The 15293-nt window shown below is 39.5% G+C and overlaps 2 protein-coding genes across 5 annotated transcripts in view; one reads left to right on the forward strand and one right to left on the reverse strand.

The window, feature by feature from the left end:
- Window positions 1-12259, reverse strand: part of LOC145981143 (uncharacterized) — a 235530-nt gene extending 223271 nt beyond the window's left edge. Inside the window, exon 1 of the mRNA XM_083114268.1 lies at window positions 12199-12259. Coding sequence (XP_082970394.1) covers window positions 12199-12219 — 21 coding nt within the window. The 5' untranslated portion in view covers window positions 12220-12259. The remainder of the gene's footprint in view (window positions 1-12198) is intronic.
- fray (oxidative stress responsive kinase frayed) overlaps window positions 1-15293 on the forward strand; it is a 223264-nt gene that overhangs the window by 108249 nt on the left and 99722 nt on the right. The gene's annotated exons all lie outside the window — the stretch shown is intronic.

Genomic DNA, 15293 nt, shown 5'->3' on the forward strand with positions numbered 1-15293 from the left:
ATATATATATAGGGTGTTTTTTTTAGAATGATAGAACTTTGAATTGAAATAAAACACAAAAAATAAGTTTCAAGCCAATTTTGTTTTTATTTGAAAGATAACTTTCTGACATTTACTTTTTGAAAATACTTTCTGGCATATGTCCACCACGACTAGCTGTGATGAACCTGATTCGATCAGTCCAATTTCGAACCACTTTTTCAAGTAATTGGGGACGTATGTCGTTAATAACACGAATTATGTTGGCTTCCAAAGCGTCAATTGTTGCTGGTTTATCAGCATAAACCAGAGATTTTAGATATCCCAAAGAAAATAATCCAGTGGCGTTAGGTCCCATGATCTTGTGAGGCCAATTCACTGACATCACCGATATTTCCGAAGTGCTCTATGCGTTTGGCGAACATAAAATTGATTTTGGGAATATATTTCCACAATTTGTAAACGTTGTTGCGGCGTCAGTCTTTCCATCATCATTTGCCAATGCTCACTGATATGAAATGACAAAAAAAAAAAAAAAATGTCATCAAAACAAAACAAATGACAGCTATCCCTATCGAAAGTTCTATCACTCTTAAAAAAAACACCCTTTATATATATATATATATATATATACCGTGCGTCCATTTCGATTTGCAGCCGAGAGATCGGGAGAAGCGTGGCGGGCGGCACTGACGGAGATGCCGACATTTGCGGCCTGTAATGCCCGCTTATTTTTATGGACATATGCAGACATTTATATAAATATTGCAAAACGAGCACTAACCTGTGTTATAAGAGTATGGTTTTAATTTTAGTAGCTTAGTGACTGTATGTGCCGATGATTTTGACACGCCCACCTCTTGTGAAACACGGCGTAGAGGTTTGTTTGGAGAACGTTCTAACGCTGCACCAATATCATCGAGTTTTGCTTCGGTTAGAATCCGTCGTTTTTGCTTAGGTGTTTTAAAATTTAACGATACAGTTTCTCGTAATTTAAGGACAAGATGTCTAACCGTATCTCTGTGTGGAGTTGAAACGCATGTTAATTTCTGTACAAATTACCTACACACGTCTCGACAAGAGTTTCGGATTGCAAGGAAGCTCACGAACACTATTGACTTTTAACGGTTTCTTCTACAGCGTAATCTTGATACAGTGTTGCACATTCAAAACCTCCAAACGATCCCCATCGGCACAAAACTCTTTCAAGGATATAAACTTAAGCAGGACGTTACTGGTCAAAACTATGATTAAAATGTTTTATTATCTGTGGCTCTTAACATCGTTTCTAAAGCGTATTTTTTTGTGTATATAAGAGCAGAACTTGGATGAATTACAGAAGAACTTTTGCGTGTTATAACACAGGTTAGTGCTCGTTTTTTGCAATATTTATATAAATGTCTGCATATGTCTATAAAAATAAGCGGGCATTACAGGCCGCAAATGTCGGCATCTCCGTCAGCGCCGCCCGCCACGCTTCTCCCGATCTCTCGGCTGCAGATCGAAATGAACGCACGGTATATATATATATATATATATATATATATATATATATATATATATATATATATATATATATATATATAACCCATAACCCACAGCGCTACAGCCCTTGGAGGGCCTTGGCTTACCTACCGACTGCTGGTCTCCCTCCCACACTGTTCCTCCGTCACCTGTTATAGCGTGGAGGTCTTAGACCAGTGTTGGGGTGACGGGTGATCAGCCCGACGAACCCCCATCCGTTGTTGTAGGTCTTCTCGACCGGGTTACGCTCACTCACTCGGAGCTTCCCAATTTCCTCACGATGGTGGGTTGCCACCGGCCCTATACGTAGGCCGAATAAATTCCGACCAGAGCCGGATTCGAACCTACGCCGTCCCGCAGCGAACGATCTCAAGACGAGTGAACGCCTTAACCCGCTCGACTACGGAGGAGGACATACATACATACATATATATATATATATATATATATATATATATATATATATATATATATATATATATATATATATATATATATATATATATATATATATATATATATATATATATATAATGAACAGACGTTTATTCCCATTGAAATCATCTTTAATGATGTGATGTTTTTGTTAATTCGAATTTTGAATAATTCGAATTTTTTCGTGTCTCCTTGGAGTTAGAATTACAAGAAGCATGAGCGTAACTTGAGACCTAACTTTGAGGGGGCAGAATCAAACTGGGCCTAATTTTGAGCGGGCAGAATCAAACCTGGGACTTAACTTGGAGGGGGGGGGGGAAGAGACTCGAAAAGTTTTCCATCCCATAATAACAGCGTCCAGGATTATTTGCTAAATAACCGTGACATTTGTGAAATCACAAATATTACTCTTTATTACCTTGCTCCTCAGATCCTCTAAACTGTAAATTTTAATAAACCTGAAAATTTTGGTGAGGCAAGTCCCCCTCTTACCCCCGCCAAGTTACGCCTATGACAAAGAGTCTACTTAAGTGATCTGGTATCCTTTTGATTAAAATCGTTTCTGCCAGACTAGTATTCAGTCCTTGAATACCTACACTGACGTACGAACACATGTTTTACACGTGTCATGTAAGCTTTTATTTCAGGAACACATCTGTGTCATCTTATCGCCTAAAAAAATGCTGTTTCTTTGTGTCCAAACCTGCTGCTGGCTTTGAACAAATAAGACGTTTTACGTGTCTTGTACAAATTCTGGTATTTGACAACCTGGAAGCAAATAGAAAAGAAAAGTGACTTCTCTGTTATCTGTGGATTTCTGTGTGGCTATCTGTTTGAAAGGTGAAAGTAAACATGAAAAGTTTCACTTTGTAATCTCTTATCTGTTTTATTGCTCTGATATAGAGGTTCCTGACACAAAGGTGTCCATCCGTATCTTCGGAAAATATGCGAACTACATGCAAGCTTCAACGTGACTAGAGCAAGTCTGCAAATTGAAAGCAAAAGTACTAATTACCAACATTAGAAATTGCAGCAAGTTCTAACTGTAACCTGCAGCTAACTTGCACGATAAGTCTTCAGGCTTGCTGCAAGTTAACATGAAACTTGCAACATAATGGAATGGGAGTGGTACGTACTAGACGAAAGAGAAACTCAAAAGAATTTTATTGCACGACCTCGAAGTTCACCGTTCTCTCACTATGCAGCGCCACAATCGCATAAAGCGCAATGCGACTTCGCAGCAGCGCGCACAATCTGTATTCTGGTATGAAAATACCAAATTAATCTTTACAGTGCAAAGAAATTACCGGAGAGAATATGGAGGTGAAGCAGCTGATGGGAAAACCATTAAGGCATGGTGTGCGAAGTTTTTGGCGACTGGAAGTGTTAATAAACAATCCGGAGGTTCTCGGATTGGATATTATTCGTGCTACAAACGGTGCACACATAGAGGTGTATTAAAGTTCAGTGTAGAGGTGTATTGGTGTTTAGTGCATCATGCAATAAAATTCTTTGAGTTTCTCTTTCGTCTAGTACCACTCGTATTCCATTATGTTTCGCCCGACCCTGTGGCCGAGTGGTTAGCACATCGCGTTGCGACGCCAAGGGTCCCGGGTTCGAATCCCGGTCGGGCTTGGTTGTTTGTGAATGTCCTTTCATCATTTCATCACTCATCCCCATCTTCGCAAATTAGCCAAGAGGCACAAAACGCGAAGTAAAATAAACTAAATCAATCAAATCCATTATGTTTCATAACCTTTTAGCAATGATGAATTGAAATGTGTGAGGTTTGAATGGAACACCCTGTATAATATTTGCCATTGGCTGTGCAATTGTAAATTTGCAATGTAACGGGAAGAAAATCAACTCATTGATAGACCCCCGCCCCTCCACCACCAATGGTTAAAAAACTAAAATTACTCAATGTTGCAGACTGCAGACTTCTGGGGCCTGTCTCTCTCCACAAACAAGCCATTCATTTATGCAAGGACAAAATCAAATTTCTTGAACAATTTGAAAAATCATCAATGTTATTTTTGTATGTTTTTATGGATTCACGGCCTCGCCGATGGCGCAGTGGTAACGTGGTCGCCTTGTAATCGAGGGGTCCCGGGTTCGATACCCAGTGGAGGCACGTAGTGGTTCGGGTACCACTTTAAACTGTAGGTCCAGTCCCGATTAGCCTTTCTGTGCATAAATTGGACTCAAAAAAAGCCAATAAATCAATCATTTATGGATTCACATTATAATATTTCAGAGTTCGAGGGGGAGGGCCCTGGACAGTAGCGCCAACTTGCATGTGTCCGTAGGTCCAGAGCCCATCCATTAATTTGTCATGTTATGCTGTAAGGTGCCAAGTTGATCTGACGTAATGTGGTTTTCTTAAGTGTTATTTAACATGGATAAATTTGCAATCAAGCGCGCGCGGGTGGACAATACTCTCGTCCGGTGTTCTGATACTGTAGATTTATATTCGGTTCGGATATAGGCACTGGGGGGACACAGGATTGTTTTTCGGGAGGGGTTAGGGTGGACCGCTTTAATGGTGGCGACATAAACAACAAGAAATTTCGTATATTTAGAACTTTTCACTCTAAAAAAAAGTCAATACGAGCTCATTTAAATGGGTGTTCGCATTATCACTGTTTTTTTCCCCGGAGTTCTCAACTTTTTCTATTTGAAAATGCTGATTTTCTCAACATTTCGGAGAGGGCTGCAGCCCCACCAGCCCTCTCCTTTTCGTATGCCAGTGGATATAGGTTTTTGCATATTTACCAAGTTCGTCTTTACATAATTCGGAGAATCTTGAACGGGAAACAAAGAATGCTGATGGTATAACTTGACAAAATGCATGGCAGGGCACACACACCTGTGTTTTTTTTTTTTAAAAAAAAGCGGTTATGTAAAGTTTGCAAAGAAGCTAATAATAAAAAGAAAACAAAAAAACAAATAAGTTTTCTTCTAGTTCTTCCAAACAAAGTTCAGTTCTCTTGAAATCTCCCATTGTTGCAAAGAATACCTCGCCTAGTGTTAGGAACGGAGTATTTAAGATTTTTTTGTGAACTTGTAACTAAATTGTTTGGGCCAGGCTAATGTGTGTGTGTGTGTGGTTTTTTTTTTCAAAGGTTGATCCTCCTGCCGCTGTACATAATAATGTGTAGTAAGTTAGGAATATTATTTATAGTTCATGTAAATGCGACGTGTATTAAAAATATATATCTCGGCAATTGGTATTCTTAAAACTAAATTTATCATACGTTTCATGCTTTCATACGCAAAATACGCAAAGATAACTCTCAATTCAACCTATCAGTTCCAACGAGTTCAGAAAACCAACGTAGGATGGCGCCACCGTGCTAACGAAAGCTCATTACTTAACTGGTCGCTAGATGGCAGGTATGTAACTTTCGTATTTGGAAGTTTAAAATTTATCTTTCATGCTCCGCTATTTCTGTTATTTTCATTACTGTTTTTAGCAAATTTTCTTTTGCATGAGATCTCAAGTTTGCCTGCAATCCACTCAAGACTTGAGTAACCTCACAAATTCGATATATAGTGTCGCATAGCTATAATATTAGATTCAACAATTAAGTAATGAAAATAGTGTTTGTTGCATAATCGGTGGGTAATAATTTCCTTTGAACTTTTTGGAAGGGAAGGATTATATTTGGATCATATGGCTTTCAATGACATTACGAAGAACATTTATGTACACTACTATTCAATATGCATAAAATATTACTCGGAAACTTACTTTTCTTGAACTACATGTAACATCATTTTTGTTATTCGATAAATATTCAATAATTCATGTATTTGACATTAATTTCATTGCCACGGCATTTGTTTTTATGTAAATTATTCCGATCTTAACTACAGGTAAGCTACGTAATGAATATGCCCTGTTATATCTCTATTCTTACACAGTCTTTTTACCTATTCGTGTAATAATAATATAATATTATGTATTGTATTTAGTATTAATTTTATTTAATATAATTATTTTAATTTAAACATTATTATTATTCCTGAGACACGTGGTTCGGACCCCCCCCCCCCACTCTCACCTAGTGTTTATCTACAAACCTCCCATCGACAAACATGGACGTCCGAGGGATTTTCCCCAGGGAGGGGCAAGGAAGGTATTTTTTTTCCAGGGGGGTGCAACATGGCATATTTTCCCCAATAATAGTGTTGATCCCTCAAAAAAAACATCGCTTAAATTTGAATTTATCATGTTCGTGCAATAATTAACACACATTATTGTGGCTGAAATGAAATTATATGTGTGAAATATATAATTTTTGGTTGACTTCGTTTTCCAGGGGGGACCCCCCCCCCCGGTCCCACCTTTCGGACGCCCATGTGGACAAACAAGATTCAAACGTTTTCTGTTCTTCAGCTCAAAACTGTGGAGCGGCACGTTGTGGACCATGAACTTAGGGTGAAGCAACTGAAGGAAGGCCAAAGTACACACTGTTGAATCTCCGTTGCAATCTAGAAGACTGGTTAGTCGGAACGTTCACCTTATGGGGGATTTCATCATTTAAGCAGTAAGTCAGTGAAGTTACTCCGAACAGTCTTCACCTGGCAGCCATATACGAGGTGTGGCTATAAAAAAACGGGATTGATGTTGCTGTCGACAAACGGCAAGCGCGTCAAGGTCAAGCGGTGCATGAGTGGATGGCCTGATATCCTGCCTATCGACTATGTGATTGCCCAGGGTGCGCTGCGTTCAGTTCCGCTGTAGCTTGTCGACGAAGTGAACCGTACATCTGTGCTTCGTCGGAAACTTTGTTAAGTGTGAAAGTGGAACAGCGTATCAATGTGAAGTTTCTTACGAAACTCGTAAAATCCGCCACAGAAACTCATGGTTTGTTAAAGGAAGTGTACGGAGATGAATGTTTATCACGCACGCAAGTGTTTGAGTGGTTTCAAAGGTCCAAAGGGACGAGAAGTGATCGCGGACGACTCGCGTCCTGGACGACCTTGCACGTCAAAAACTGAATTAAACATTGCAAATGTCGGTGAATTGATTCGAATTCGGTACCCGAAGGTCAAACTGTCAGCCAACATTATTACATTACGATGCTGACGACCCTTCGTGAGCGAGTAAGAAGACGACGACCTGATTTGTGGAAAAGCAAGTCATCAGGACAATCCTCTTGCCGACACGCCATTGTCAGTCAAGGCTTTTTTGGCCAAGCCTGGGATCCCAGTGTTAGAACATCCACACTATTCGCCGGATCTAGCTCCGTGGCACTTTCTTTTCCCCAAAGGTCAAATCAGCACTGAAAGGAACCAGATTTACGACCGTAGAATCTATGAAAACAAGAGCGACGGAGGTCATGAACATGGTTTCAGAAAATGATTTCCAGCACTGCTTCCAGCAATGGAAGGTTCGTACGGAGCGGTGTAACGATAGTGCAGGGAAGTACTTTGAAGGGGATATTGTTCGTATTGTACAAAGTAACCCATAAAAGATTTTGTAGCATCAGTCCGGTTTTTTTCTAGCCACACCTAAAGGGGTTAGGTTTACTGCCCATACGTCCCATTTTGACTGGGACAGTCCCGTGTCAGAGTCGTGTCCCGGTCGTCCCGTCGGTATTATTAAAACCACTATTTGTCCCGTTTTAGTACAAAAATCTAGAAGTTAACTTGAAAACCAAGTGTAAATTTGAGACATTTCATGCTAAAAAAAAAGGTTGTATTGTCTTGTGTGTTTTCCGTTATTTGTAGAGCAGTGAATAAGCATGGCCAAGAGTGCATGTAGTTTCTTTACGTACTTACAACAAGAATGTAAATTCATGCGCTTTGGCACAAATTCCAAAGACAAGTAAATACTTCTGGCATTCCTCAACTTCAACATAGTACTAACATCAAAGACTGGTCAGAAGGGACCAGAAACGCTATGAAAGTTAGGTATACCGAGATTATAATAATTACTACCTTTTGACAATGAGAGATCATATTTTATTTATTATATGTATCATTTATGAGATCCATTCTTTAATAAATAATAATAATACGTTAATGATAACAATAATTTTGTAATTAGGCACTACCGAATTTTCAGGAGGGGGTAAAGTGATCTCCTTGGAGTGTCCCGTTTTCGGGTCAAAATATTATGGTCACCCTAGTTAGGGTTCACAACAGGAGCGTATATTCTAGGCTAGCTAGGCTATTTGCGAAGCCTGAAGTCTAGAGAATAAAATTCAGGAGAAATATCGATCAGAAATTGTAAATTTTACTATTCATATCAGTGACATGATGATGATGATTCTGGAGTTGGCAACCTGATTTCCTATGAGTTGGCAACCTGATTTCCTATGAGTTGGCAACCTGATTTCCTATGAGTTGGCAACCTCATTTCATATGTGTTGGCAAACTGACTTCATATGAGTTGGCAACCTGATTTCTTATGAGTTGGCAACCTGATTTCTTAGGAGTTGGTAAACTTATTTCTATTCATAGCCTAGGACCACGTGACATACTGAGATAGCCCAAATCATTTACTCAGTATACGACACTGGTTCACAAACCCCCATAAACTTTTGGCATGTTGAATTCATGCAAGCTCAGGAACCAAAATCGGCAACTTATTTTCAAATACTTTTTCAAAGCTTTGCAAAAATAAAAATAATAAAAAGAAACTCCATTTTCACTTTTGACCGTCTTATTTCCAGTGTTGTTCTGGTTCAGACTGAAGATTTCCCTACGATTGCCCCCAAAATTCCCTTTTGGACCTCTAACCCTATGTTGGGTGAGGTGTTTTAATTCCCCTTTGCTTGACAAGAGTTCGAACCTCTGGCTTCGTAGCTGCCGGTCCCATAAAAAAAAAAACATGCTTGTATAATGGTTAGTGACCGCGCACGCGATTGTGTGTAATATTGATTAGTATAGGATTAAAAATTAACGATTTAGCATTAGTGTTAGATGTCTCATGTTAAATCGCCTTGTATATTGCATATTCTCTTTTCCTCAATCTTTCTCGGTGTTTTGTTATCCCTTTCGATTTATTATTTTGTATCCCCCCCTCTCTCTCTCTATCCCTCCCCATCTATTTTCTCCCTTTTTATTTTTGCCTGTTCCTTGTAAACTGGCTTAGGACAGCACAATAGGTGACTTTATTTACGAACAGTACCAGCGATTAGAGAGGGCAGGGGTCAGTTGCCCCACTTTTTGCCATTTTTGTCCCCACACTATGGCCTCTTAATGCTAAGCTTTTTCTACAAAGAGAAAGTACTATCTTTGCGCCTCCAGTTTTGGCACCCAATCGCCGCTACTGGCTCCGAAACATTAAATCTGCAATGTTACATGTGTTTTAAAGTGTGTCGTGACTAATTTGATCGTTGTCATGACAATATGATGTAAAAAGAGGCGAGGAGGCGGTCTCTTTTTTCTTTTTAATGAACAGTGGCGATTTTAGCTATGAAAAACCATTGAAATTAAGTACTGCTCTAAATATAAAAAAAATATTAGCCCTGAAAACCTACATTGTAAGTCTAAATTCGAGGTTTTTTTAGACAGCTAAAGTCTGCCCGGCCAAAGAACGGATTTGAGGAAATCCAGACTTCCCGCCTCCAGTTCAAGGGGAGAAAAGCGGTGTTACTACCGGTTGCTACACGACGATTTTTGTCCAGTCGTACACGACACCTCTTCCTGTCAACATGCCTTCTTCGCTCACATTTTAGGAAGAGGCAGGTACTGAGTGGCTGCCTTAGCCGAGACCATGGACGGAAGTGCGCATGCGCCAACTGGACGTGTTCATTGCCAAATAGGGGTGACGGCACTTTGGTCAAGATGCGGGTTCCGTGAAAATCGTCTGCTGTGGATAAAACAATGAAGTTTCAAACGTAGTAACGTCGCCGCCAAAATGCGTAGAGATGTTTACGAATTATGTAAGGCTACAGAGTGAAAAAAATAACAATTCATATACTATATAAGCAAACGGAACATATCAGGAAAGTATTCATTACGTCACATTAGTAGATAAACTTGTTTGTAAACCAGTACCTTTATTTCGGATCATTCAATTAAATTGGTCACCTTAGTAAATCGTATAATTAGCACAAATGTACGCAGCAGTAATCAGGATAGTATTCACTAATAATAGTATTATTATGCAAAGTATTATAAATACAATAAAGAAAATGTAGTAACTGAATGGTTTTTGGCATTCTGTATTGTATCGAGGGCGTTTTGTAGAATGTGCAGCAGGGACCAAAACGTCACAGTTTTCTTTGTTCCACTTCGAAACGGTTTGTTACGAATTGTAAGAGACACAGAAAGCAGTAATAAACACAGCAAGCGAACCCTAGCAAGCAAAAGCCACAGGGTGGTGTTCTACCTGGTTCCCCTCTCGCGTTTGGAATCGTACTTTCCATCTAGTTTCGTTTCCCTTGGCCGGACTGTAATCGTAGACCCATTCGCTTGCTACGTGGTGGCAACCATTAGGCTTGGCCTTGTTGAGGGCGCCACCTGTTTCGAAAACGACTCGAAGCGAAAAATTTGGCAACGCAGAATACCACGAGATTTCCCTTTCGCCACGGCAACTGGACAAAGCCGATTGGTTCAGCGGTTCATGTGACCCCCCCCCCCCACCCCGCTTTCGACAGAAAAGATAAAAATATAATTTCCAAGTCCATTCTTTGGCCGGAACCACTGTAGATCAAAATATACATTAAAATTATACGATGCTGCCATTTTCGATAAGGACGGATCCAATACTCCGCTTGAAAAATGGATGGCTTTTTTATGTTCCTCGAACCCAGAATACTAGAGTTTCACTCTATGTTCGACTTTCTGTAGGAAAGAGATAAAGCAGCCATTTTGAAAAAATGCTCCTGAAAGAGTCACACCAAAATCAAGATGTCCACCCAGGTTTTTCTGTTACTTCTTTCCCTATGGCTTCGTAACACGAATCCGAAAAGAGAGTCTGGACCTCACCAGAATGTCTGGAGAATGTCCGAAACACATGTATTTTGATCTTACGTATACAATTTACTGAGCTTGACCTAAGAATACAATGTACGGTGATCTTAATAATTTTCTCACTCGACACAGACAATGCAAATACAAATGTAAAAGAAACAACTCAATGCTGTTTTGATACAGTTTGAATGTCAACGGCAATCCAGCTGTAAACAGTAATATTTTCAAGAAAAAATTCACATTCTCTTACAAACACCATCTATCAGTTTTTATGGAGCTTAGATTCAGTGTAGAATTTCTAATATATTAATTTGTTTCTACTACACGCAGATACACCTGGCTTTTGCCTGTTATCATGAAGCTAGATGTGCTGCTACAACTGTCCTTCTGCTTTTTTTTTTTTCAGTGACATCCTAAGTGTCCCCACGATGCTAGGCCAACACCGATTTTTTTTAAAAAAAATCCATCGGGACTGTACAGCTTTGCAAGTTCGGCTACGCGAGAAGTCAGAGTAATATTCTAGCGGGGAAAAAAAGGGACTTTTGGGCGAAAACGTCCTGCATAATGTACAGACAAAGGCAAAGATAATAGTAGGCAAATTGTTCATCTCTATTTTCATTCTATTCTATTACATCTTGTGTTGTTTTAAAGAATGGAATTCTGTCTGCTTATTGTCGTTTGTATTTCAGTTCATAATCATCACACTGTGGAAAATGGTTGTGGACAATTCGCATACCATTTGGCTGTACAATCAGTCAGCCGCAAGGCAAATTGTCCATCTTCCTCTCTCTATGTGTTTTTAGGAAATAATACAAGGCTACTTGATTTCATGGTTTATATGAACAGGTTGCACTCAGCCAAACAAATCAAGTCTTCTTCTATACTGGTGAAACAATTTAGTGACTTACTTGTTGTTTAATCTAACCGTGAAGTTGTCAAGTGTAGAACATCGACAGCTTTGTTATATTAAGTTACCTTGGACAGCTCTGTGAGTCAGCAATGTTGTTTCACAACTTCCAGTTCGTTAACTGTAAGTATTGAGAACCTGAAATTTTCACAAACTTCCAGTTATTTTCTAACTTGAATATTAAACTTACATTGAAAAACCGACCATGAATGAACACAGTGATGGACATTTTGCCTACTATTACAATTTGTTACATATTCAGAATTTTTATAGAAATTGTTATTCGCAATACAAGTATTCATTAAACGATACAAATCAGGAGCCAGCATTAGTATTGACCCCACAAAAGTCACTGAAAAAGTATTAAAATTCTAAAATGTAATCAGGCACAAGAAAATCATGATCTCTTGCTGACTTACCTTCAGCGTCAGTGAAGCCATTTTGCAGAACAGATTGTCTCTCCTCAACACGTTGCACCGTCTTGACAGAATAGTAAGGATAACCCTGTGGATATTTTCCCTTATATTACCCCTACCCCTCTCCGTGGGTTGTGATGATGCTTGTCTGCCTCGACAAATCACAATTGAGACTATGTACTTGGAAGAAATGAGAGCATGCGGATAAAACTTCAACCCAGAATAAATACTGCGGGATTAGCATTGTTGAGAAATGGTAATTGGTTGTTGCGGGACATGCGTGGTCGTATTGTTGCAGAGGGAAAGGGGGGGGGCTGATTTTCAGTTGTTTTCTGTTGCAGATGTCATTTCTCTCGGCTGTGAGTGATGTATATGATCCTCAAGGGGAGTGTGAGATAGTGTTCACATATTCACCAACACTCTCTCCGCACGGTGTAATTAACTTTGTCGGAGTTGGCGAATTGATTTGATAACGTGCTTTGTGGGTCGCAATGGTTAGGTGTGCGTAGATTCGAAAGATGTACACTAAGACCAAAAAGTTTTTCCACAAAGTTGCATATGGGACATACCTTGCAAGATATCACTTGACCCAATTCCACATTGAAAATGTTGGAGATACCCTCGAGTACCCCTCTAGGATGGCACCACGAATTTTCAAAGTTCCACAATTCGACTTGCAATGTTAGTTTTCGTGTCATTACCTTTGAAGTTTATGCAATTTGTTTTCCGTTTCGAATATACAGGTCTGAGTCTGGTGCAAGACTCATTGGGACCCTGGAATGGTTTGGGGGTACATTTGACCATTTCCGTCTCTTTTCTATTTTTTGACTAGTCGCGACGCCGAAGATGGATGGTCACTAGATGCAACCGATGAAGAAACATTCACACACAGGAATAACCATGTCCAGGCCAGAATTCGAACCCGGAACCTAACACACTCGCCCCCCCCCTGTGCTGTTTAAAGTATTTAACATGTCCCCCGGGTATTCCCCTACCTTCAGGTACACCGAAAAGCACCAATTTTCAACTCGCGCCATGCGTTTTTAGTGCAGCCACGTTGGTAGTATGTGCAACACATTTTCCGTTTAGAATCGGTTGGAATTAGTACCACAACACTCTTTCTTCTTCTTCTACCTAACCCAACCCAGCCTAACCTAACCTAACCTAGCGTCACCAGTGACGTCACGTCAACCAATTGAACACGTCCTCCAATCGGATTGCTTAAAACTGTAGTGGCAGCAATCACTACCTTTAGAAACAGTGTACAACATTACCGTCTCACCCTGTATACTTTATTTCTAGTTCGGGAATGGTCAACTAGAACGAGGAGGAAACTAAGATCACTACTAGTGCCATCTGGGTAGTACAGTGGTACTAAATAATACCAGCCAATTTCTCATTCATTATTTTAATTTAGTTTTCTCTTACATTGTGTGCTTTTAAGGAATGAAATGCTGAAGCTATCAACTGTTTTCTTTATGTTCTTGAAGTTCGCCTTGCTTAAAACAAAGTGAATGATCATGGTGACAAATAATTTGCTGGTACTTTTTACGAATGTGATTAAAATTTGAAGAGTCATCGAAGATTATATAAAATATTGCTTTGATTTAAGAAGCCGTCTGCGATGAAGATTATTTTCCACCTAGAATAAATATTATCTTTCCCTCTGTTTAATCATTCATCACTCCAGTGGTGCTAAGACATAGCCTCCGTTTTTTTCGAAACGGATTTGCAACTGTGCACTCTAATATATTGCTTACTTTAGTCTAGACTCAGTGTGACAAACCGTCTATAGTAGTACAACACTGCTTTTACTTCCGCAGATACACGTAATGAACAAAATAGTTCGAATAATTCTAACAAGGAGGGATAAAACTGGAATTTAAATCAACTGCCAAAGGTGTTTCGTGTTCGTCATTTGTGTCTGAAAGTTTAATGCGGAAGTTACTAGCGCCGCCAAGCGGATAGTTTGAACAAGTCAGTCATGAAGCCGTGAGAAGATGTGAACAAGAACTCGGAAAATGCGTGCATCGTTTCCATAAACGTACTTTGTAATGTTATTCGGCTTCCATTATAGTTTGGGTGCCAAATTTAGAAAAGAATTGAGTTTCTATTTGTTATATTTTCCTCACATTCGTCAGCCAATGAACGTGTACTGTTTATAATTGACTTGCCTTTATGCGCCCGCCTTGCGCCTGTAACAGCCCCACCTAGTGAATTCTCCCGTGGTCCCGGGAGCTTTGTAAACCAATTAGCACAACGATCTTCGCTTCCAAATAAGGACAATAAAACACTTTTCCTCGATAACTTTTTCTCCGAGCTTTACTTCTCAATCAATTCTGTTACGTTTGTTATATTCAACATTCATTTCCTCTGCTTGTATCGCCTATGTTTCACAATATATAACAGTGAAACATAGATCCTACAAAGTTATGTAAGGTACCAAATTTCTGTGTGTTCTGGGTTGCACTCCTTCAAGGATGATAGATTGATTACTTCAGCTTTCTGTGTCGTACGAACATTCTTTCTCGTAACTGTACATTTATAATTTTGTAGTTAGCAACACTGCGAACGCTTCTCAATATTTTGCCCTGGGACTTAATCACGTAATGGATGAAATATCCAGAGAGCATTTCAGCAAGTAGCTTTGATCCGAGTTGAAGAAAAGATTACTCAGATATATTCGTCTGGCCGTTTTCAGATGGTTATATTATCTTCACTTGTTTTTCAGGAAAGTGTGACTCCTTGACTTGCCACTAAATCGTACCAAATCTATGCCGAAAAAAAAATAGAATATTGTTCCTGGAACTTGAGCTTAGTAGTCACGAATAAGACCCAGGGGGTTGACTTAACGTGCTTCTGATCCTTTATAACCTAGAAAATGTAAGGAGACAATTATTGAAATGTCTATGGGAGGGAACTGTGGACAGTATTTTGTAGGTGAGTACAGTATCATCGAATGCAAGTTCAATTCCTGACGCTAAGTACAAAAATTCCTAAACTCCAATGTCCCAATATGCCCAAATTTCATTGGCTTTATCTGGGTTTCATTTTTTCACGTATACTTTCTTTCTACCTATGTCGGTTATTTTACGCTC

Source organism: Lepisma saccharinum, chromosome 29, assembly GCF_977018435.1.
Source record: "Lepisma saccharinum chromosome 29, izLepSacc3.1, whole genome shotgun sequence".
NCBI classification, from domain to species: domain Eukaryota; kingdom Metazoa; phylum Arthropoda; class Insecta; order Zygentoma; family Lepismatidae; genus Lepisma; species Lepisma saccharinum.